The 26,279-nt window shown below is 39.6% G+C and overlaps 1 protein-coding gene across 1 annotated transcript in view; it reads right to left on the bottom strand.

Annotated features, from left to right (window-relative positions):
- EDIL3 (EGF like repeats and discoidin domains 3) overlaps positions 1-26,279 on the bottom strand; it is a 235,402-nt gene that overhangs the window by 111,863 nt on the left and 97,260 nt on the right. Inside the window, exon 4 of the mRNA XM_059874141.1 lies at positions 6,880-7,008. Coding sequence (XP_059730124.1) covers positions 6,880-7,008 — 129 coding nt within the window. The remainder of the gene's footprint in view (positions 1-6,879; positions 7,009-26,279) is intronic.

Genomic DNA, 26,279 nt, shown 5'->3' with positions numbered 1-26,279 from the left:
TACTTCCTACCTGGGACTTTAGGCAATCTCTGGCTCTTATTGAATCAAATAAAAACTTCAAGTCATAGGCAAGCCTCAGCTAAGTTACCTACTGCTTTAACCACAAAATTTATTTGGACTTCAAGGAAAACAAACACCTCCTTCCAACTGCCCCAAAACTGCTGTCAGTGTTGTCCAAACTCACCACAGGTTTGTTGTAAGAGAACCATCAGCAAAACATCCTCCACTTTCAGCTGACAAACCTGTCATTTTTCACCTTGTTACAGAATTTCCTTTTTCCAGGCAGTCCCCACACAAGCTACCCTGGACTTGTGAGAATGGGACAAAACCACCAGGGGCTCCCACCTTGTTGGTTCTGCCATTTCCTTCAGCCCCCTGACACAGCTTCAATTCTGGGAACATTTTACTGCCTTTTCTTCCAATAGCCTTCAGTGTTTGTTTGTTTTTATATTCTTTACTGGTGACCACTCTCAGATGTCTTTCAAATTACCCACTTTCTTTCACATTTTGAGGCAAAATCTGGAAGTTTCACAAACTAATAATGATACATCCTTCCTCCTTCCTTTCTGGTCCAAGCTTCTGGTCAAACATGGGAATAGTTTTCAAATTTCAGCTCTACAATGCTTAGAGGCACAAGGACAAACTTACACATGAAACTGGCTACTGCACTGTAGAGTTTATTACTGCACTGGTAAGTATCTTGTTGGCAGTATAATTTGTTAAAGCTATTCATAGAGTTAATATTGATTAACTCCTCCCTCCCCCACAGAATAAAAAGGAACAACGTGTTAAACTTTAGAGCCGCCCAAAGAGATATTTTTCTCCAAAGGAGGAACCAGAGTTTGTGTGTGTCAGGAGAAGCATGAAAATCTGGTGTGGTGCAATCACAAGCACACTGGTACATTAAACTTGCCCACTTGGCTCTTGGCATGGCTGGCTTGGAGCAACCTGCATCTGTGCAAGAAAACAATGGGTTTTAGTCTTCAAAACAGGGCAGCTGCATGGAAACCACCTGTGGGGAATGGTTTCTGGAGTGCCCTGCCACCCAACTGCAGCCAGGAGTGGTTTAACTCATTCCTTTTAACACAAAATCTGTGTCACATTCTGCACCCCCCTCACAGTAACTCCTTCCTGGTAGCTGGAAAAATCACTGTGATTGTGTCCCTGGGACTGGGTAGCTTTGGATGCACGGACAGACTAGGGAATGAGAGGCTGGGAAGCAGTGTCAGGGAAAGGGACTGGGGGTCCTGGTTGTGGGAAGTAGCAAAGGTAAGATAATTGAAAGAAAGGTGTAGAAGCAGGCTTTTTTAAAAACAGAATGAACAGAAAACTCAGAACTAGCTGCAGCTGCAACATCTGAAAGCAGAAGAAGTTGCAGCAAGCAAGGACACCAAACAATAGCTTGAGTTTGAGACTTGGCTAACATTGACCTTAGGACTGCAGAAAAATATGAAACAAGATATTCTATATCAAAACATATATAAAAAGTTTTAGGCTTAATAATGGAGTATTGTGTATTGTTGATAAAAAGAAGACAAGCAAGCATTGTGTGAAGCAGGTGTACATTTACTTTTAGTGATTGGCTAGAACAATTGTCTGTAAGCTTTAGCAATGTGCTATTGGCTAGAATGTTTTTTAAATGCTCTGTAGCAAAGAAATCTTTGGTGGTTGCTGGCTGTGCGTGAGCTTTGCCAACTTTCTATTGTCTCAACCATGTAATGAGGCTGATGCTGCAATAAAAGCTCAAAGAATGTACCCCAGCAGTCCTGTCTTGCTTGTCAAAACAACCTCCAAACACAAAGGCTAGTGGCAGTGCCCTGGAGCCAGCAGGGACATCCCTGTCCTGGGGACACCAGGCCCAGCATGACCAGGGAGGGATTGTCCCACTCTGCTCTGGCCTGGGACAGCCTCACCTGGAATATTGGATGCAGTTCTGGCACCGCAACATGAAAAGAGATGTTAAACTGTCAGAGAGTGTGCAGAGAAGCCACGGGGGTGGTGAATGGTGTGGAGGGGCCGTGTGAGGAGGGCTGAGGGCACTTGGTGTGTTCAGCTGGAGAAGGGGAGGCTGAGGGCAGACCCATCACAGCTACACCTCCCCGTGAGAGGAAGAGGAAGGGCAGCTCTGATCCCTGATCTCTGATCCCTGATCCCTGGTCGCTGTGACACTGGCAGGACCTGAGGGAAGGGCTGGAGCTGGGCCAGGGATTTGGGATGGAGCTCAGGGAAAGATTCTTTCCCAGAGGGTGCTGGGCACTGCCCAGGCTCCCCAGGGAATGGCTCCCCAAGGCTGCCGGAGCTCCAGGAGAGTTTGGACAACACTCCAGGGATGCCCAGGGTGGGATTTTGGGGGGTCTGTACAGGGCCAAGCTTTTGAATTGGTAAATATCATGGGTTGCTTCCAGCTCAGGAGATTAATTGACTGTATACTAACTTTTGCTGGTAGAGATTATGCATCAGGTCAACTGGCCAGAAATGTGTGGCCACCAGCCTTTCCAGCTGTGGCACCACAGGAAAAAGGCTCTGTCCCATGCATAGCTGGGATGGTAACTCAAGGTAGAATGGAAATCTGCCACAGGGCTGGTGCAGTTTCCCAACACATTTGTGCAGCACATGTGGATATCACAAGCCATCCATGAGGTGGAAGAAGAAAACAGAGAACTCAGTACAACCCTGGGAAGGGCTTGCTTACATTATTAAGTATGTTTGAGTAATAACCCTTAATCTTTGAATGCAAGGATTTCAGTTATGTCTGGTGGAGGTAATGATCCTCAGAATACAAACCCACATGCGACTTAAACCCCTAAATCTGAACCCTTTATTGCTTCAAACATGAATTTTCCTGGTTGGATCTCTGTTCCTTCAGCTACTTGAGTGGCAGCCAGTAACACATATTGGGTCTAATATCTCAAATTTCTAATTTTTTGAGTATGCAGTCTCTAGCTGATAGTCACAAAAATGCATACTGTATATATGTTTCAACTGGGTTTTTTTGTGTTGAGGGGTTTTCTTTCTTTTGTATTTGTTTGTATGGGGGTTTTTTTGTGGGATTTTTTTTTTTTAATTTTGGCTTTTGGTTGGTTTGGTTTGGGGCTTTTTGAGTTTTATGTCAGTTTTTTTGGTTTTTAGTTTTTTATTTTTATTTGGTTTGATTTTTTGGGGGGGTTGGGGTTTTTAGTTTTCTGTTTGATTGATTTGTTTGGGGTTTCTTTGTTGGTTTTGTTTGTTTGTTTGTTTTGTTCTGGTTTGGGGGTTTTTTGGGTGAAGAAGCTGTCCATTTCAATTTTTGGGGTATTTCCATGGATTCTGACTTGTTCTAGGCTGTTTTAACATAGAATCCCAAACTGGCTTGGGCTTTAAGGGACTATAAAGATCACTCAGTTCCAACCTCCCAGCCATGGGGACCTCAGCTCTCCTGGAGTCCCTCTGAGCCCTGGAACAGGCTCTGAGCTCTCCCCGAAGCCTTCTCTTCATACCCAGCTCTCCCAGCCTTGCTTCTGAAGAGCCCTTGACTTGAATCTTCATTCCAATCAGATAACTAAATGCCTCTTAAATAATGGAGGAATATTTAAAAATAGATTTGCTGTGGTATCAGCACAAAATCCAGTCCAGGCCTCTACCAGAGGCAGACTTTCCTGGTTTTGGTTCCTTTATAAGCTTTGAAATGGGAAACTCTTTTTTTTTTTTTTCTTTTTTTTCTTTTTTTTTTTTTTTTTTTTTTGCCACTGGGTAACCAGAATCTTTTCAGGCAACCACAGCCAATTAATATCAGTTTTGCAATACATCAAGAATATACAGTCAGTAAAATTGCTAATGATCTCTTTTATAGTTTACATATTAATTATTTACATGGGCAAAAGGTCAACAAATCTCAGAAATACTGACAGGGTGTTTGTTGATGTGAATGATAAAATACCAGCTTTGAGAATGTATCTTGACTGCAAAATCAATCACCTGACTTAATTGACTTGGCAACAGAATATTAGACATGAAAGAAACCCAAGATAAAAAGCTTTGCACAAGAGAACCACAACGTGGCTTTTGGAATTCTTGACAGTGCAGAAGAGACATGCCTTGCAACGAGGTCATTTTAATTTATCTCTTTATGACAAATTTGACAGACTTCTTACTTGATTTACAGTGAGTTCAGAATTGAATTGTTAAACTTCATGAAGCACAGGAGTTTGTATCAAAGGAACACTGTGAATTGAGCTAAGGTGATATTATATATAAATGTTAAATTAAGTCCAGCCACTGAAAATCCCACAATTCTCCCTGACTGCAGAGAGCTCTGTGGCTGCCTCTCACAGCTCCCATCCCCAGAGACCCTGTGGACACCTGGATAGGGTATCTGATTTACCATCCCATCTTAAATCAGATTATCTGAAAAGGACTGAATCTCATTCTCCCCCAAAGAATAACTCTTCACATAAACTAGTCTTTTCTCAAATCACTTCAGCTGCCTTCTGGGGTTGTGGTGAGCCTGGGTCAGCTGTGTGAAGGATTTGTCTTATCTTGAAGTTGACACAAACACACCTTGCTGATTATCAGGATCATTAGCTAACATGATACACCTCAATATTTTTAAAAGGATGCTGTAGACACAGCAAACAACTCTGATGAATCACTCTGTGATGCACCAGCTGTATGCTCCTTACTCATTAATTAGGTGACAAGAGATGGCATTCCACCCAAAACTCGTGCTCAGCAACATGTTTTGCTTGATGAGAACTTGTGGTATTATTTACTTCTTTAAAAAAGGTCAGCTCCTTGATATTTGATGGAAGAAGTGTTGTGTGCCATGCTGATGCCTCAGGTTTAGCTTTTATATTTTTCACATTCTGTGCTGCTTTAGTGTGTGGGTCTGGGCTTCATATAAGGGGATGGTGAGCTCTCTGCACAGAGCAGGGAGACAAAACAATTCCTGCTCCAGCTGGGGAACAAATGATCCAAATCTCAGGCCCAAGAGTACAAACAACATGCACTGAAGAGAGAAAAACAAGAAGGATGGGACTTTATAACCTAAAGCTATAATTAGACAATGAACTGCAAGATGCAAATGGAGCAGAGCTGATCCCAGGGAGAGACCCCGTGCCCGGCCGTGCATTTTGGGACCATTTTGGTTCATCTTGGGTGCAGCCCTGGCTGGGGTCTTGTGCTGCCCAAGGCGGATCCATAGAGGAAATCCTTTCAATAAATCCCTGTTTTAGTCTGTAACTCTGTGTAGCCTCTGTTCCAGCTCAGCCTTCACAAGGCATTAGTTTCTGGTGACCCAGATGGGACAAAGGCATCTGGAAAACCCCCTGGATCAGAGCCAGAGGTATGTCCAGCTCTTGCCATCAACGTGACAGGTCCCATGAAAGAGCATCCCTGAGCACATGTCCATGTGATTGGGTTTTCACATGAGACATCCACGTGGCTGGACAGCAAACACTCGCTTCCATGCTCCCAGTGGAGGAGGTGGGTGTATATTTTCAGTGGATTAAGTCAGTGGAATTGCCCACATTACCCACACAATTAACTGAGAGTGTGGCCAAAGTTTATGGAGTTGAGTATCCATATTCCAGTCTTTGGACACACTTTGAGTATTTAAGGGACATAACAAACATGAAGATGTTAGCTGAGCTGGACTGTATTGCTCCTGGACACTTCCAATTATAGACAAGTATCTAAATGGAGCAATTAATTCAGGTAGGCTGGATTCAGTGCTTAGTCACTGTAAGCTGAATAACTGAACTAATTTTTACATGTGAGTGGAGCTGCATTCCTCACTATTTCCTTGAGTTTTTTACCTTCTGTAACAGCTGGCTTCCAGGTGCATCAACAACATAAGATTTAAAGAGCGATGCTGCTCTTGGTTTAAGAACCATTCATGCACAAAACAGAAACCCCAAAATTTCTCTCGTGAGCTTCTCCTCAGGCAAGCACTTGTTTCGAATAAGCTTTGCATGTGAAAAAAACCCCAGTTTCTATTAAAGTAACAGACAATGCAGACTATAGGTTAGCACACGACCTGCTCAGTCACTAGCAGATTAAAATCCCTCACTAATTGGCTTTGATTGCTGGTGGGGTGGAGTGAGAAGCAGAAAAGCTCCTGACTTTGTGTTAGCACTACCCAGCAGTAACTAAAACATCCCTGAATTATCAATGTTGGTTCCAGCACAAATCCAAAACACAAGCCCACACCAGCTACTGTGAAGACATTTAACTCTGCTCCTGCCAAATCCAGCACACCCAAACTTTCTTTCCCCATGTGGTTTGTTGTAAGTTCTCTAACTACACACTGTAAGATGAGGATACTGACCTGCTGTTCCAAATCTGATCTGAAAATAGAAAATACTCCCCAAATAAATGGTAAGGATTAGAAAGAGATCAAGAAACTGTATTTTAAACAGGGTTAAATGATGTAAGTCTGGAGGTTTTGGTCTTGAACTTAGATACTGTGATTCAGCATTTCTTCATTATTTATAAAGACATAGATAAAGAAAGATGTAGAAGACATTTATCCAGAAATTTCAGGTGTTTTTCCCTTTTTTTTAACATTAATCAAAGCAAACACACAAACACTACTGAGAAAAGAAGATAGTCCTTCTATTTCAAATACGCTTCTGCATTAAAGCCCTGCAAAATACATTTACTTTGTCCTTGCCATGGCATAAAACATGCATAGCAAATCATGTCCTGTTGCGTCCAGTGGGTTGGTAGTCAGGTCATTTTCTGAAGGCAGCAGCAGCATTCTGTGGTATTAACTTGCTCACAATATAAAGGCCAAAGTCTGATATACTCCAGAAAACCAGATCCGGTATTAATCCTTAAGAGTGCAGGCAGTAAAAAGGCTCCTATCTATAAATACAATAAAATTTACCATGTGGAACTTACTGTGCTGGCAGTGAATCCCATTAAATCCCTGTGGACATTTACAAACATAGCCTATGAATGTGTCGCCTCGGTATGCTTCACTAATTTCACATATCCCACCATTATGGCATGGATTGGGAAGGCAGGGTCCTGTGAGAAGGGGAAAAAAAAGAAAAAAAGAAAAGGGTGAGAAGTATGTACACATCCACAATAACAACCATAATAATTTCAGTCATTTATAAGCACTCATTAAAGAAATAAAATGCCTTACGCAGGCCTTTATATTCCACTAACTCAGTAAAATACACCCTTCACTTACTTCAGAAACTTGCCAGCAAGGATTTTTATGAACAAGAAAAAAATATGAAGTGTGTCACTACTCATTAATCATGGCATTAGTTTTTAATGTGAGAGAAGACAGGAGACAGTGAGGCTAAATCTTGCTCTTCTGTTAAAGATAACAGGCATTCTAGTTTTTGCACCACTGAGGGAATAGGTATTAATCAAACATGCCTATCATGCACAGAGTGACATGTACAATGTCCCTGAATGATCACTACATGTCAAGTTAGCAGTCTGAGGAGATCTTTGCTATGGCTCCGGGTGACTTTCTGAAATGTGAGTATCTGGGCCAGTAGTTAGCAGCTACCAAACCAACTATCCTTTTCCACTCAGTGCCTCTGTCACCACTTCGAGATGATTTGAAAAAGCTCTTCTGACTAAATTTTCATTTTCCCCAACATGCCACATGCTAGGATGTATAAAGTTTCAGCATGGAGATCTGCTAGAATTGAAATTACTATAACTTTAAGTACCTTTGAAAAATGGAATTGGTTGACCTAGGTCTAAAGTTTACTCATTTAAACAGCACTTGAAAAGAGCTACTTACATTTTAATGTTTTACTAACGCTACCCCCAGCACGACTCCTACCAGAAGAAAACATTATTTTGATGATTCTTTTTTTTCCCTATCTCATTTTAAAGAAGTGGTAAACATTGTTTAGAAAGCCCCACATGCAAGCTTGTCTTGATTTGTAAATTCAATATAATGCATGTTACTTGCCACCTGTGCCGTGTACCCTGAAAGGTGATAACCACTGCTTGTTGAAATGCAATGTCATAATCATTCACTCACTTTAAATTGCATTTGGAAAAAAATACCCAAAGCAAACAAAAGAGAAATCTACAGAATCATTTACTGTCAATCAGAGTTGGGAATTTTAGAATCCCAGAATCACAGAGGCTGGAAAAGACCACCAAAACCATCAAGTCCAAGCTCTACCTGCGGCTCAATTTGTTGCCAGCCCAGAGCACCTCCAGCCCTTCCTGGGACACCTGCAGGGCTGGGCACTCCAAACCCCCCTGGGCAGTGCCAAGGCAGTTCCTGAGCCCCCTTTCCATGGGGAAATTCCTGCTGGGCCCACCCTGAGCCTGCCCTGGCCCAGCCTGAGCCGTTCCCTCTGCTCCTGTCCCTGTCCCCTGGAGCACAGCCCGACCCCCCCCCGTCTGTCTCCTCCTGGCAGAAGCTGTGCAGAGCCACAAGGGCCCCCCTGAGCCTCCTTTGCTCCAGGCTGAGCCCCTTCCCAGCTCCCTCAGGCCCTGCTGGGGCTCCATTCCCTTCCCAGCTCCGTTCCCTGCCCCGGCCCCGCCGCAGCCCCTCCATTCCCTGTGTGAGGGCCCGGAGGTGCCGCAGCCCTCGAGGTGTGGCCTCAGCAGGGCCGGCACAGGGCCGGGCCCTGCCCCGCTCCTGCTGCCGCCCGCGGCGGGCACAGCCCAGGGGCCATCGGCCTCTCGGCCAGCCGGGCACCCCGGGGCTGGGCCCAGCTGCTGCCACAGCGTCGGCACCCGGGACATTCCTCTGGCTGCCCTGCAGGACTCCAGAGCCTGCCAGGGGCTCAGAGACCTCGGCAGGGAGTCACAGACGCCTGAGCCTTGGATTTTAACCCATGGAAACAATTCCCAACCTTGTGCCAGGAGTTACAAGCCACAAGGGTTTGGGTAGAGTGTTAGTGAATTTATCCCAGGGTGAAAATGTACAATTTTGGGGATTTGGAATGGGGGTTCAGGAGGCAAGATGGAGCAATCTGGGCGTGTGCTGTCCTTCCTCCTGTTTCTTCTGAGCCTCCATCCTCTGCTGTGATGGTGGCACTGCAGGATCGGTTTGGGGTAGAGACAGACTGTCTGACACGGGTGACAGCCATTGGGAAGTTATGGTAAATAAAGCACACGTAGTTCTTAGTATAAACAGCCAACACCAGCCTGAGGGTGTCCGTGTGCCACAGCCCGGCCTGCCGGACAGGCCTGGGCGGGTCAGAGAAACAATGTTATGGAGAAGGAAAAATAAACAACCTTGAGAGGCAGAACCCCCGCATCTCGGCTTCTTCTTTGGTCTGGGGCTGGGAAAAGAGACTTTATAACTCCTGGGGGTCATCTCAACACCAGAGACCTCAGCAGCACAGCACCCCAGGGCCTGTCCCAGCTTCCCAGCCCTCTGCCCCAGCCGGGAGTGCTCCAGGGGCTTGGTGTGACCTGACAAGTCACCTTAGTGAGCCAACAAATGAACGAATAGAATGATTTAGGCTTTAAAGATCTGTAAATTCAAGGCTTCTGGGTGTCTGTCTCTTCGCGTTTTCAATTACAAGCCCGGGTTTGAAAGATTCTCACAGCAGCTCCATTCATCCAGACGTCATGTCAGGGAACACTGCGCTCTCCAAGCAAATATTAATTTGCAAAGCATAAAAATTAGCTGAATGATGAGGATGTCAGAACACATTCCCCAGTTATTACTGCCCATGTGGCTATTGCAATTTGAGAAGCCACGCAGGTGCACATTTCTATTATGACTTTTGTCGTTAGCCTGTTCCAAGACACAGCCCTGCAGAGGTTTTGCTTGTGTACATCATTAAACATGGGATATGTCTCACTGAGCCAGAAAAATAATGGACATGAACGTACTGAAGATGACTTCAAATGGTATTATTAGCAAAAAAAAGGGCAAAAATCGAGAAGATGAAAACAAAGAGAATGGCTGCTCCCTGATTTGCCTTTTGCCACACTCACTCTGTATTATAATTTAAAAGTAGTGGTACACTACGTTCTTAATTCTGGGAAGATATTTGTCTTTCAAGTATTGCTGCTTCTATTCTTTCAAGTATTACTACTTCATGCTATTACTACTTCATAATAATTTGGGAAGAAACCTGTCTAATAATTTGCACTTTTAGCCTCCCAATAAATATGAATTGTGTATTTTTTTTTCCAAGCCTCTATCACAGTGCTACAGTTTGGGGAGTACCTGCAGGCAGCCTCATATGTTAATTGTTTCTATGCAAGCAAGATCTCTAATCTTCCAAGAACAATAAATCTCTTAATAATTACTTTCTCATTTTGCTTTCTGCTTTCTCTGTATGGCTTGTTAAGCACACATTCAGCCTGCTTTCATCAATTTTTCTTTATATTTTGCATTTTTTCAGATCAGTCCAAACTGCAAAGGCTTAAAAGGTCATCTGAGGTGCCTAGTGATAAATATACTGGTGCATGACAGTGTTTCTAACTAATGTTTTTCTTTTATGAAGACTTTCTTCTGGAAAAAAAACCCAACAAAACAACAAACCCCACAGCAACAATATGAACTTTTTTTTCCTAATTATTTTTTTTATGGACAAATAATATCAGCATTTTCAATATAAATGTTGAGTATTTTGGTTTGGGTATTTTTGTTTGCTTTTGTTGTTGCTATTCATAGAAACTGGTAGTTCAAAAATTGTTTTTAGAGCAACAAAACATTGTCATTATTTGTGCTCAAGTTAAAAAATTACGGTCACATAGTTTTGACTAGTTAACATTTTTTAATTGATAAAAACATGGGTTAGACTAACTCTGTGTTCTAAATGAATGAATGAATGATTGAAATTAAAAAGGCTGTGCCATCCTACCATTGTTTCTCCTAATTCTTCAAAGAACCAAAATTTAAGTTCACACATCTTGAGCTTATTTAAATTGCATGAGCATCCTAATATGATTCCTCAAAAATAACTAATTAGTTAATTAATTAATTTTAACTGAGTCTACAGGATCCCAATGATTCAATTTCTTCAGATTTAAGTGCCTGGAAGGAACTGGGGCCTAATCCTGCCATCATTCCACTGAAGCACCAGAAATGTGATGTGTAAGATCTGGGCACAGATGGCACATGAGGAGAGGTCCCAGCCAACTTCCACAGGGATGTCTAGGCTTTAAAACAACATGGTGTTAAATTCTGGATAATTAATTCTGTGACAGCCTGATTAATATGGTCTGTTACTCAGATCTATAGCAGCAAGTCCACAAAAGTCATATTTTACCAAAAGAAACCCCCAAAACCAAAAACACAAACCAAAATACCAAAAAAACTAACAAAAAAACCCAACAAAATACCCCAAACAAACCAACAAAATAACAAACCAAATATGTCAACTGATTTTCAAAAACAGTGAACTTCAGGGATTGATTGGGTTTTCTTAAATCAATAGTGTTGTAATACTTTTACAGGTAATCTTTAAGTGGCTTCCAACACAAAGAGAACAACAACATTTGATCAATATTAATGAGCAGAGGAATTCAATGGTGTGGTTTCCAGGCATTTTTATCCATGTTCATATAAAATAATGTCAGCAAGATTAATTGTGCACTCAAAGTAATAGATCTGTTCACTTTGCTGCTCTTTTGAGTCCTTCTTTGTTCAATTCCAGGGGTATCAGCCAACATAATAAGTATAGTCCAAAATATATCATCCTGTTATTCAATTGAAATCCCATGCTGTTTTTGAAAAAATATTGAAAGTTAACTTAAAGCATAGCAGGTTTTAAATTTTAGATGTTCTTACTAAAACCTCTGAGACTTGATAGAGGTATGAATCAAATAAATGCATCCTCAGCAGAGCTGCAGAGGGGCTCAAGGCAGAACCATGTTATCTGTTTTCTCATTTGACACGGAGAGTCAACGGAAAATTCAAAATAAAATCTTGTATCATGCCATACTGCAGTGGAAACTGCATATTTGAGAGAAACCAGGAGTTTGTCTAGAGAAGATAAAGCCAGGAAAGCAAGGAAACCAGTTTAGTGATAGCCATCTTCCTCTGAAAAAACAACATAAGCATTTGTTGTTGCCAAATATAAAATCTGCTGATGCTTTGGTGGGAAGCAAAAATTACTGGGGATATCATTAAACAAGAAATCAACATCAGGCCATCTTCATCACACAGTTGGATTCCCTAAATTCAAAAGTATGCTGAAACAGTTGACCAAAAAAATCAAAGTCCACTTTTTCTTAGTAAGTCAAGCTTAAGTGACAAATATGAAAAATATAAGGAGAAAATAAAGGAAAAAAGTGTACTCCAATGGAGAGAAACATGAAAATAACCACAATTTTTTACAATCAAAATTAAGTAAAATGAAATTAAAAAATCTTAGCACTTTTGATGGTGTCAACCAGTTTTCTCTTCATGTAGAAATAATATGACTTTAATGAAAAACACTAAATTAGATATTGACCTTAATATACATCAAGGTAAAGATACAAAGCTAATTGCTTCATTTATTTTTTGGAGTATTACTGAAGTAGGATTAATAGATAATGTTATTCTGATGATATAATAAGCTGCAAATCCCATCAAAACAAATATTGCAAGCTATCATCAAACTAATAAAACATATCAAATAATTTTCCTTTTCATTTTAAAGAAAAGTACTCTCCAGCTGTGTGCCTTTGTGACAACAGCTTAAGTTCCTCTTGGCCTTCCATGAATGTCACATAGGGTTTTCCCCCATCTGATAAATTGAGATCTTCACCAGAGACCTCTCACACAGTTTTAACATCATCACTTGGAAGTTTTCCTCTGTATTTGGATAGTACGTGACACTTTAGGTGCTTCCTCTGCCAAAACAAAACCTTCAAAATAAGCAGTGACAGAGCTCACTTAGCAGGAGCTCCTGTATTTTGGAATTAGTGTGTGCAAAGGCAGCCAGTGTCACAAACAACTTATTTCACCTTTATGGGAAGTCAAGAATCATCCTCCTTGCTGCAGAAGCCAGCAGAATGGCACCAGCTGCCCACGGGGAGGGAGTTAAGGATTATCACACTGAATTAGGCTCAGTATCCACGTAATCCAGCCCTGCACTGCCTCTGCTCAGCAGCTCCTGCAACCTGAGCACAAAGCTGAACCATCCTGCCGTGGAAACGAGCAAAAGTCTGCACTAGATATTTTACAAATATTTGTGATGAGCTCAATTTCCAAGTCTTTATAGTTGACATAATTTTCTAAGTGACATGCATGTTTTCTTCACGTGTTTAAAAATTTCACCACCATTATGCACACAGATGATAGACTGCCTTTTTTTCAGAAGTACACTGACCTGTTTCTTTCCTCATTGCCATTTTAAAAACTTAAAATGGATTTTTGAAGGTCTGCCCCTTCAAATGTGAGATTGCAGAATTCACACTTCAGCAGACACAAACCCAAAGTATAACCTAATCCTATTCAAAAGGGACCATTTTCCACAGAGACACGCAGATGAGCATTCAAATCCATCAAGAATGTCTCTACAGGTTCTGGCAGAAATCTGCTTTATTGCACAAAAAGGTCAGGAATACAACAAAAGCTTCTGAGGGTCTCTGATCTTCCTCACATTTACTGCTTTGGTTGTTAATTCAATATTATTGTGAAGACTTTGCCCTCAGGTGCCTGCCTTGCAGTGCAGAGTTTGGGAACGTTTGAGGAGCAGTTCCCAGCAGATGTGCTATTGACCTTCTGAAGGCACTGCAATCATGAAAATGTCTTCTAGACAACATGCTCATTCTGCCACTAAAGTATTAAAAGTATTAAAGTATTGAAGTATTAAGCATTAGCAGTAATGAACTAATGCTTTGTAGCCCAGTGTTTGCTCCTTCTCACTCAAAAATACTCTTTCTTTCATTTAAAAGTAATTCTGTTTTAAAGATATACATCTAAATGTTTTAGGGCCCAACTCCAGTTACTGTGCTGCACCATGACAAACTGATCATCATCAGTTAATGATGATGATCATAATGAAGTTGTATTTTGAACTAACTCATCCTTCAAAGCCTCTGAAATAAAACAAGAAATTCTTCCTTGCCCAACACACTCAAATATTGGTAAAGTAAGGAAAAAAGGGAATAAACCAATCCCCAACAGCTCCTTCTTATCCTTCAAAAATTTCCTTTCTGAATTTGCTACTGTTGTTTCTATTTCACTGCTGGGATACACATGTACTTTGCATCAACAAATATGTATTGACCTACTCCTTGCTTTTTGTTTGCTTATTTCAACCTGAAAAGAACAGGCACTGCAGAACATCATTCACAGTTTATGTGGAATATTGATAACAAAAACTGATTGCTGCATGTTATTCCAGTTAATGCATGAAAGCAGAGAAAGTAATTAGATGATACACACTGTCATCTCATGAACATACCCAAAATACCAGCTTTGGGGGAAAAAAAATTTTAAAAAATCTGTTCAGCCTGGCTTGTAAGTGAATTAGTAGTGTATTAGATTCTATCTGCCTATATATTCATTATAAACGAATGGCAGAGATCCAGACTTAATTGCACTGTGATTAAATATTTATCTTGTTTTTAATGCAGCAAATGGAGCATGTTGATTATAATGATCAAGGTGTCTCCATCTGGATGCAGCAAAAGATAAAGTTCACCCCCTGAGTGCAAAATGGCTTTTGGGTCATTTCTGCACATTTCCCTCCAATTCTATTCCCTACAATTCTTCTACAGGGGAGAAATTTAACCTGGATTGTCCAGCCATCTCCCAACCTTTTTTGAGCTAATAGCTAGAATATTTTCTGAAAAGGAGCAATTTATACTTGATGGATATACAATGACTTTCCTTAAGAGTCTTAAACTTAGCCTTTGATGGCAAATTATACCCAAATTTGAGGCATGGTGAGTGTAGCAGGCACTGTGATTTTACAGAGGGTGAGACATGAAAATACTCTAAAATCTAGGGAAAGTGTTCAAAGCACTACAAGACATTTTCCGCAAGTCCTATTCCATTATTTCTCTTCATATTCCTCAGCTTTTGAAGCTAAGAGCTTTCTTTGCCAATTTTCAATGCTGTTTTTCACCTCTTTGTACCCTTTGCCCCAAAATATGTGTTTCTGGATAATGCCCACAGAATTCTTCCCCCATCAGCTCTTCCACAAACCTCCTTAGCAAATGTTAATGTGAGACCTGCTCTGCATCTCTGCATCACCTTTCACAGGAGGATTTTATCTTCCCAGGGAACCCCTGATCAGTTTACAGAAAATACATTTCCAAGGCCTCTTCCTCCTCCTTTAGCTTTCCACACAGGCAGCATCATTGCTGTTTTTCTCATAAATGATCCTTTCTCTGTCACTGACTTCTCCCAGTCTTTCTGACCCAGATGTGGCCAAGATTGTTTGCTACAGTCCTTTTGTGATTTAACTTGTCTCATTAAAACTAGATTAATTTTCCAACATACATTAGAAATATTTTCCAAATTTATTTTTCAGTTGATTCTGGTTTATATCAAACAGAAAAAAAACCAAACCAAAACCACCGTCTGCAAAAAGAGAGAATAATTTTGTAAAAACTTTGCTGAAGGACTGCAGACTTGAATTTTTAATGCTAAAATATTCAAAGAAATATTAGATTAGATTTCAGTTGGGATGTCTGGAAGATTTAGTTCAAAGGTGCAGTCCTGAAAAGGCTAATGTCTACAGATTCTGCATTAAAACAAACTCTCCAAATCCATTTTCTACGTGATTTGAACAAATCTGTGTCTCTGTTTACTGCTCTGTTAATGGCTTAAGTAAAACAGACCCATCAATAAAGAAACTGTATATTGTTTGGTGCCTAATGCAGAACCTCACTTGCAATTGGGATTTCTGTGCAACAATGTTATTTTTATCATCATAATTCTTGTCATCATCTATGAAGATGTCATTTTTTATTGTTTCACTGCACTTTAAACTGCCAATGATGAGGACTTCTCATCCTTTTTCACCTCTATAAATGGAACATGGAGAAAAAAAAACCTGCAAAGATTATGTGAACCTTAATTATAACAGCAAATAGAATAAATCCAGTTAGTCCTCTTGCTGAGGATTCCAGTGGGAACTAAAAAATGCCACAGCCTAAACTTAGGCTGTTCATATTTGTATGAGTCAGATCCTAATTACTAGTGCTGCATTAATGACACAGAAACAGCAGAAGAGAACCTCAGAGGGTGGTTATCCTCAGGACATGAAATATTATTAAAAAGTGATGAAAGAGAATCACTAAATGTGAAATATATATAGTCCAAACAGGCATAAAGTTGTCCACAGCAGAAACCAAGGGAAATAGACAAGAGTTACACACCAGTCACTTATTTCCCTGAGGATGTAGGACAAAGGAAATACATCCTTTCCTCTTCCACTTTTTTCCCAAGCTGCCATCAAACCCTGCTATTTCCATGTAAAAAACCCTAAATCCTATTGACTTCCAGATCCTGTCACTATTCTCCAAATCTTTCTCCTTTCCTAGCTAGACAATCCAGCTAGGAAAGCATTTCTCTTTTCTCTCCTCATCTCCCACTCCTCCTCCACATTGGTTTTTTGTCAACCCAGAAACCTACAGGGGTTAAGTATCCCACCTTAAAATCACAACCCATGTTTGCAGTCACGAGCCTTCAGTTTGTAACATGCACAGCAGGATCACTTGAGATCTGCTTCCTTTGCACCAGCTACTTCCACAGCAAAAATTCAAATTAACTGCTTGTGATTAATGTGGTTCACATGATGCCAGTTGCACCTGGATGGAAGCACTGACTTATTTTGGTGGCTAATGGCAATAAGCCGTGCACAGCAATACTGCAGGTTGGTGTTTTCTGATAAGCTTTAATGCTTTAACTTGAAATTCCTGCCTGTGTTTAATAGTAATGTAAATAGTTTGTGATAAGGAGTTCAAGCACAGCTCTCAGCACAGGTAAATGTTGCCTTCCAGGCATGGGGCTTGAGCTGCAGCACTCTCCAGGGAAATGATTTATTCCTTTAGGGAATGGCATGGCACACTTCCACTGGAGATCTTGCCTTATAGCCCCTAAAAGAGCCAAACAAGACTGAAGTGATAAAATGATGTTCGTGTTTATTCAAGGTCCTCCAGGTGCACTTATGGCCAAGGGCACATGTGATACAGGGCTTTGACACTTTTATCAGTTTGTCAAATTAGCATAATTGATGAGAATGCCCAGTTAGAAGTACATTTACTGTGGTAATCCCCCCCCTTGTTTTGTCCTCCCACTGAAGAAACTGTAGAATTATACAATGATACTTTACAGAGCTACAAATAGATGAAAGAAATATATAAAAAGCAAAAATCTTTTGGCATCAGAGCCATAGTGCCTTTCCTGGTGTCCACCCTCAGGTGGATCACAAGTAGCTTGCCAGACACATCCAACTGCATGACTTAAAACAGTTTGAGGCAAAAAACTTATTTTGAATTTCTTAGGATATTATATTATATGTCTGTTTTGTTGTATAAAAACTTGAGAAGGAAACATGACCTGGTGAGAAACACATTGCTTTACAGCTTCTCTCCCTGCCCCTGCTCATAGGAGGTTTGAGCAGAACACACACCTGGCAGGATGTTTGATTTGTGTTTTGTTTAAAAAAAGAAAAGCTCAGAGTTCCTGTTTTGCAGAAAAAAAAAATAAAATAGTAGAAGTGTTTTGTCATCTAGGAGGCAGGATTAAAAAAATAAAATTGAGACATTTTTGGTCAACATGGAAAGATACTGAAATACTCTTACTCTTTCCTTTAGTGGATATTAAAAATAAACTGTTCTGCAGTTTGAACAGGGTGAAATTCTGTCGAAAAGTCGAAAATAATGAAATTCATGAATAACTGTAGCACTGACTTGTAATATTACTGTGGAGTGTTAATTCATGCTTTGTTAAAACACAGTGCTGTAGGAAAATTGAATACATAAATCTCTACCCAGACCTTTTGTTCTTGGGCTGTGCCTTCCTTCTTGTAGCTATTGCAGCCATTCCAATAAAACTTCAGGAATTCCAAGGCATTTCTCAGGTTATGTGACAGAAATAACTTTCAAAGTGTATAAAGGTAGATTTCATGCTAGCATCTTTTTAATAATAGAAAACTGGACATTCATGGGAGCATGTTACAATTAAAATTACAACTGTGTTATAATTGGAGCATATTACAGTTTCATCATTGTTATTTTTATCCCAACAGCTGCCACACAGCCACAACTCCCATGGCAGCCAGTGGAAGTTGTATCTGGAATTAGAACTGGACTGGGAAATCTTTTGGCCTTTTACTTATCTTCAGTCATTCTGACAATTTTAATTTAGCATTTTATTGCTTTACAGTTCTGTGCATTGTATGTAAAGGGTTTTGCCACAATTTTGTTTTGAAGTCACATGGCATTTATTTGTAAGAAAGACTACTGCAGACAATAGAAAAAAAATAAGATAAAAATATGCAAAAATAGTTGTTTCCGAAATATTTTTTTTAACTACTAAAAATATGTATATATGATTACTCAATATACAGGTAGCTGAATGCCACATAACATATTAGGCTTTTGTTAGGCCTAATAAAGGACATTCATGCTGCCAGGCAAAACACAGTTTATCTAAAAGATTTCCAGTAGAAAAAAGCAAAGTGCATTTTAATTGCATTAGTAAAACTTCAAAATTATATACAATAATAAAAAAAGAATCTATTCAATTTCTAAGACAAAAGAAAACAGGAAGGCCTTGGCTCCTGCAAAGAGTGACTGCCATATGGAAAGTCAATATATGGGTAAAAATGATGGGAATGAAGTGGCACATATTTATTACTGCAAGGAATCATCTAAGAAGTTGCTGTATATGTGCAGAAATCCCCATAGTCCTGTCTGAGTGAGCTCATTCAAGCCTTTGCTTGATATTTCCATGCACCTAAAGCAATTTATATTCTCTTTATGATAAGAAATGCATCTAAATTTTACCTGTTAGGTTGTTTCAGTGATACAGTTTAAAGAGGGCTGTTTATTCTTGCCCAATGTTAGTGACAAGCAGCATTTCACTGTTTTTTAAAATAATAAGGCCAAATCTTCCTTCAACATTTTTTTTTCTGTTCATGCTATGACAGACTTAAAGATCTCAAAATACAAGATCCTGATTATACAATCAGCCTCTAAGGAGGCTGAATTTAACAGAAGTACCAAATTCTCTCAGTTCAGCCATGCTCTCTGTACTTTGCCACCTGCCAGAGAGCTTTCCCTGGGACTTCCTCCATGCTTTCTTTAGCAGCCAACTAACCTGCTTAAGCTCAGGTTTCTTAACACTCTGATGTAATAAAATATTAATTATTGAAAAGATGTGGTTGTAAGACTTAATAATTTTAAATTATATTTATATTTATTTTAATGAATAATTTTCTTTTATTGAACTGGAACAGCTTTTCTGCAAACAGGTCATTATTCAATATGTTTTTTTCCTCCTGAATTGATGTGCAATACAAAGCCTTGACAACTAAAAATCCCTTAAATTTGCACTGTAAAGGAGTGAAATTCCTTCCTCAGTATCCTTTATGTTTCCACAGTCAACCCAGTGCTTTAAAGATGGTCATAAGGCTGTTTAAACCCAAAATAAGCATAAAGCCTCCTTGTGATGCTATTTTTTCATTACAGTCTTTTTCATTGGGCTTGTTAACCTGCTACTAAATCCTCAACCAACCACTAATTCTGCTTGGTTTGCCTGCATTAGTATTTGCTTATTTTTATTTCACTTTCTACATATCAGATGGCAGGATGGGAATCTTTAGTGGAACATGATCCCAATACTTGACCAGAGAAGACAATTTCTTCACCTTCACTCCAGCTTTCCATGCACATTCCCACCAAATTCCCCTTCCTTTTCCCAGCACGCATGCCCCTGCATGGCAGGAGAGGTCAGGGAGCTGAACCAGGTGAACACTGACTCCACCAGGAAAACTGCATTTTGGCTGAGGCCCTTTCATCTGGAGCAGCCCCCTGATGTAGCTGCACACAGAGCTGTGCAGGGCCAGCACAGGCACAAGGGAGAGCAGGGTGTGCTGGAGGAGGCAGTCAGAATTGTGTGAAGGAAACAACCCTTGCAACAGCAGCCAACCCCACTGCTGCCTTTCTCTCTGCATCCCTGCATGCAGACCCACTCCCTCTGTGCCCTGTGCTCGACTCATTCATCCCATTTTCTTTTGCCTGTCATCTTCCTTCCCCAAGAATTTCCCCTCTCGGTTTTCAGCTCTTGTCGGATGCAAATCGTTCCTAGCAGCAAAGGGTTTTGTCAACTCTTCTCTGTCATGTTTAGCCTTTTCACAGAATCCCAGAATCACTGGGGTTGGGAAGAACCTGCAGGAGCAGGAATACTTCCTGTGACCAATCCCAACCTGTCAAACCAAGCAGAGCACTCAGTGCCACATCCAGTGAAGTGGTTCACTTCCAAAACATCGTGTGTCCCCCAAAAAGGTGTTCTTTTTCTACAATTCCCCTGTGTTTCAACTCTACTTGTCAGGAGTGCAGAGGATTCAAGGAGCAACCAGAACAGCACCTCCTTCATCTTCTCATTCCTTCCTTCAGAGGATGAAGAAATAAATACCAAATAATAATATTTGGTTGTTTATTATTCGCTTAGGTTAGCTGCTCAGAGCTAGAGCTAGTCCTGCTCTTTTCATCTGTCCTGTCAAGGACTAGATGCCTACAAAATCTCTTTCTGGGGGAGCACTGCTTCCCAGATGGGAACAGCTGCACCTGTGTAAAACTACCTTGTTGATACAGATAGAAACATAGAATTTGGGTTGGGACTTTAAATATCACCCAGTGCCACCCCCTGCCATGGGCATGAACATTTTCCACCAAACCAGGTTTTTCAGACCTCCATCCAACGTAGCCTGGATCAGTCTGAGGCAGATGCCTGGCATGAAAACCTTCATCTTGGGAAGCTTCTACCTCAAAATTGAGGTAAGAAAGGCGAAAGCAAGGAAGGAAAAGTTCATTACAGAAATCAGAACCTGGTTTAGGGGATACTACATGATCTCCCACTGTATTTGTACACTGGGATGAATATTGTATAACCACCACAAATACCACTCTCTGAAACTGTGCAGATTATATAAAAATGCCCATGCTTGAGTTTCTCAGGCAGCTGCCAGCACTGCAGGCTGATTTCAAACTCCTAGCTGACATTTTTTGTCAGTCTTGAAAAGAAGCAAGCCATTTTGCCAAACTGTGTTATTTTTATATGTGGATGGACAGTCACTAAGGGATAGGCTAAAAATGCTAATTAATTTTCATTCTTGACCTAAGCAAGATTTCCAGCTTTTAAATGTGAGAGGCTGCTCCAATAGCCTTCAGTGCCACCTGGCATCTAGGACTATTTTTACTGCATAAGCCTCATTTCCATCAGAATGGGGTTCAATTTGACCTTTACATAATTTTCTGATTTAGTCTATATTTTGCTTGGAATAGATGGAAAAGTAATTAGGAAGCTAGCTCCAGGCACTGGAAAAAAAAATAAAATATGCAGTTGGAGAAGAAAGAAGGAAAAGGAATTGCTACAAATGCGTAAACCAAGTTCAACAAGACAGTAAATCTGTGGTACAGTCCCTGGGGGAATGGAAAATCCTTTCCCTTTTAGAATAATTCTGAAAGATGATTTCCCTCTTTGAAATGTGTGAAATGGAAGAGCTTTGCATACCACAGCAAAATCACTGTGGCCCCAAAGACAGCCTGGGAGCTGTCACAAAACCACAACTCCAGATCCTGCTGTGCAGTGGGCAGGAAACTGAAGTCCTTGAGACTTGACCAGACACATCCTTGATGCTTTGAGGGTGACACAGAAAGCAGATTAAACATGTCATGCTTTCATTTTTAAAGTTTCATTTCAATAACTTAAAAAAAAAAAAGAAAAGAAAAAAAAACCCAAGGAAAAAAAAAGAGAGAGAGAAAAATCTGGTTGGGTTTCTCTTTTCTCATCATCATGGAATCATAAAATGGTTTGGGTTGGAAGGGACCAAAAAATCATCCAGGTCCAAAACTCATCATAGTAACCTTTGAAGAAGGCACTTTTTTTTTATTTTGTTTTCTGTTTTTCCTTTTTTTTTTTTCTCCAATTAATAAACACCTCTTAATAATGCCTCTCTGGACATTATTTTCACAGAGAAGGGAGACCCTTTGTGAAATCCAGTTTCAAAGCCACATCAGTTAAGCATTTTTAGGACAAAGACGTGGTATAGTTCTTATATAAGGATATAAGGATACTTTTCATGTAAATATTAATGTCAGTGTGATCTCAAATGTTTTTCATTTCAATTCTTAGTCTCATTCCCTGAGAGTCAAGGACACAAAGTGCCCAGAACTTTGACCAAATGGATCTCACTTGCTCTTTGATGAGCAGGGGCAGCACCAAATGGCAAAAGAATTTTCTGACCTGAAGCAAGGAAAGAAAAGGAAAAACTGATTACCTGTTCAAGGTAATAAATATTCACCTGTTCAAGAAAAGACCTATCTAATATTTGAATTATAGAATTATAGAATAGTTTTGGTTGGAAGGGACCTTAAATCCCATCCAGTGCCACCCCAGCCATGGCAGGGACAGCTCCCACTGTCCCAATGTCCAGCCTGGCCTTGGGCACTGCCAGGGATCCAGGGGCAGCCCCAGCTGCTCTGAGCACCCTGTGCCAGGGCCTGCCCACCCTGACAGGGAACAATTCCTCATTCCCAATATCCCATCTAAATCTGCCAATTTTTAAGCTGTCTAAATTAAAATGATTTTAAACTAATATAAATCTGTTTAGGATTGGTGGCAAATGGAACCCTCCTACCTTCCACTTTATATTGTTGTGAAAAATCCAAACCAAGAAAATTTGATATTCTGAATATCAAAGCAGTGTTAAACTGCTACATAGGATTTTATTAATAATATGTCTTGTGTTTTAAATCTTTAAAAAATGACAATACAGTAAATTTTTAAATGCAAAGATATTTAGATAAAGAAAACTCCTTCTTTTACAACATTTTTATAGCACAATATCCATTCTGTTGTTTGTTTTTTTTTTAACTCTACATGTCTCAGGAAAAATTTTCTTTCTGAGGATCCAATAATTTCACAGAAATACTCTCCTAAGAGTCATCAAGGCTGTGCCCAGCAGATCAGCTTTGAAATATCTACTGACCAAAATATTGTACATTACCTTTAATTTTTCATTTTTTGAAATCTATTTCATTTCTGTAAACCATGTTTTTTTTAATTCTTTGAATAAAAAGACAAACACCAACACAATATGTTTTGGTGTCTCTCTTTAAAATATTTCTTAAACACAGGCTATCCAGGGAAGAAAAAGAAACCTGGAGTTCTCCTAGAAGAAACGAAACTGAGCATGTAACTTGTGTTTAGATTTTTAATCTGGAATTTAGATTTCAGGTACTGCTTGATACCATGCTCCTAGAGTAAGGGTAATGGGTAGGCAATTAAGGGTAAACTCTGAATATTTTAGACCTCTATTTCTCATGGCTTTTTAATAACTGTAAGTGTTATGTCTAGTACATCTTTCATCCTGGAACTTGTGGTCTTCCATTGTTATTCTTTTCTACAATGTCATTCATTTCCTTTAATGAAATAAGCTTAATTCTATATATTTTTACTGCTGAAGTCTTTTTCATTTGATAAGACATTTTGAACTTTTATTCTTTCTCTAAAGTGATTTTTTTTCCCCCCTATGTTATTTACTTATTTCAGAAAAACAATAACTTTTATGTAAGTCAACAATCTAAGTAAAGAGGGAACAGGTTAGATCTCGCATGGAATTTTGGAAGGGTAATATAATTTTCCTTAGATACACAAATATTCAATGCAGTTTACATACTCTGCCACAAGGTTGTGGAAGGGATTATTTTTTAGTAATGTCTTTGAAGAAGGAGGCCCTGTCATGTAGTGAATCTTTAATCTCTACAACACCTAAACCTAACTGAGATAATAGCAAAACTCACCCTGAAAAAGAGCTTTTATTACCATGAAACTCTAAATGTGTTTGCATATGTTACATAGATGGAAGGCAAAGACAAAAATGCCACATTTCTTAAAGTACTATGATTAAAAATAAAAATAAAAATTAAAAATTAAAATAAAATAAAAATAAAAATAAAAATAAAAATAAAAATAAAAATAAAAATAAAAATAAAAATAAATCAGTGGCAGAGGCAAGGAATGGCTCCAGTTAAGTGATGATCTCAAAGGAGATGTATTTATTACCTCAGTCAAAATCACTGTGTAGAGACAAGTGAACAAACTGCTGTGCTCTGTCTCATCAGGTGTTGGAAGAATTACTCTTTAATAATTGTAGAAACTACTCCAGGCTCCTTGAGGAGACGTGGGGGGGAATCCATAAAACCATGGGGAAACATTTTTGGGATGAAAAGCTTCAAACAGCAGGACATCCAGCGGGAGTTTCTTGCTACATTAGGCTTTGAAAAATAGTTGTCAACAGAGGAGCTTCCTCCTGGCTCAACAAACAGCTTTCAAAGACTCATGTCACATATGGATGGGATAAAAACACTTGAGAAAGAGAATTTTCCTGAGATTTTCCTAGTTTTAGTAAATAATTATTTAATTAGTTTATTTTATTAGATTTTATTTTAAATCAAATTAAGAAATGTGGTGAAGTAACTCAAAATAGAGTTTAGGTTTCCACAAGGACATAAAATCATAGGTATTTTCCTGGAAAGAAAAAAGAGATCTGGAATAATGCTTACCCAGAGGCATTGCTAAGGGAAACTTTGTTTAAACTGTGAGCAGTACCTGGAAAAGCTCCTTGGTTTATCTTTCCTTGTAAAGCAACTTGGGTGAAAAGCATCAGGTTATAATTAGAGTTCACAATTAGTCTGAAGCACTCTGAAACTCAAGGAACTCCAGTGAAATACAATTTCTATAGGGAGATAACTACAGAGTACTTACTATTGTAGGATTATTAATCTTCAACTTACTGGTTACAACACCCAAAGTAAAATTTTAAATTGTAAAACTTTGCTTCTACAAGATTCCTCACAGTTGGCATAGTCAGAGAGGCTAGACCCTATCCCAAAAAGCAGAGTATGGGAAATGACAGTGTTTCATCCCTGTGATTAAACAGGAAAAGAAATTTTAGTTTTGGTCCTGATCACAGGTCACTCAACGGTTTCTAATTTTCATAAAATGTCAAAATAATTTTTAAAGTCTTCATAAAAATATGAGATGCAATTTATCCTACCTCATGTTGTTTCATAAGTGAAGGCGTTTGTTGGAAAAACACTGTGTGTATTGATTATGCTTAGATAATGATTAGAAAAATTGCATTAACTGGAGGAAACTTGCTGCACTTTTTTTGTGGAAAAGAGCAAAATCTGGTATTTCATAAAACTGCCTGTACCAGGCACATGCCACTGAAAGGCTCTAGGTGAGTGCATGACGTTTTGAAAGCAGTTTCTATTTATTTTTCTGCAGCCCTGCAACTTCCAAACTGCATGGCTGCATTCCTACCCTGAGGGAGGGGAATCTGCTTTAGGCAGAACCCACAGTTTTACAAATGGCAATGCAATCTGAGAAATAAGTTGTATTAAAACAATCCTGTAAGAGTGCAGAACGAATCTGTTACCTTCAAAACAGCAACATCTGGTCATATCTTAGAGCAAAATCAATAGGAATCATAAATTATGGAGCCTCTGAAGAGCTAGCATTGCCTCTAAAATTTTAAGATAGAAATTAATGTTGGATTGCACTTTATACATGGATTTTTCTCTTAGTATAAATCATATCTGTAGGGCAGCCCACGTGGCTGTGTTATGAATTCCACTTCCCTCCACTTGAACATTTTCAGCTGATGTGCCTGGGTGGCTTGGCCAGATCACAGTTAGGGGCTCTCACAGCAACAGCAGTGGTGTTCTGACAAGGAGGCCATGTCTTTGGGAGATGCTCTAAAAAAATGTGTGTATTTAAACTATTTCCCTAAAAGGAAAAAGGCTGGGGGTTTTGCTCTTTACTAAGTAAAAAAAAAAAAACAAAAACACATTCCTTTGTAATGTTTCTGTTGAATGGCTGCAGTGGATTTCTGCTCAAACACTTTCCATGAAAACTCCAAGACTGACAGATCTCTCAAGAAATGAAGAGTTGAAATTTGATATTTAGTAATTAGAATGCATAGCCCACTGGGGTGTGTGAATAGTCTACATTTCCCTCCAAATTTCTCTTTTTTCTCTCTTTTGCAGTGTTATTTCTCATTCCAGTCCTCCTTCCTGCTCATTTTGCTGCTGAATTCACGTTTAAAGCTCCCTTTTGCTGCTTTCTGTATTCAGTTCTAGTCTTAACTACTCTCCCTCTCTCACATTCT

This window comes from Haemorhous mexicanus, chromosome Z, assembly GCF_027477595.1.
Source record: "Haemorhous mexicanus isolate bHaeMex1 chromosome Z, bHaeMex1.pri, whole genome shotgun sequence".
In the NCBI taxonomy this organism is placed as follows: domain Eukaryota; kingdom Metazoa; phylum Chordata; class Aves; order Passeriformes; family Fringillidae; genus Haemorhous; species Haemorhous mexicanus.
Note: the sequence above shows the minus strand (reverse complement) of the source record. Positions and strands in the feature narration are given on the sequence as shown.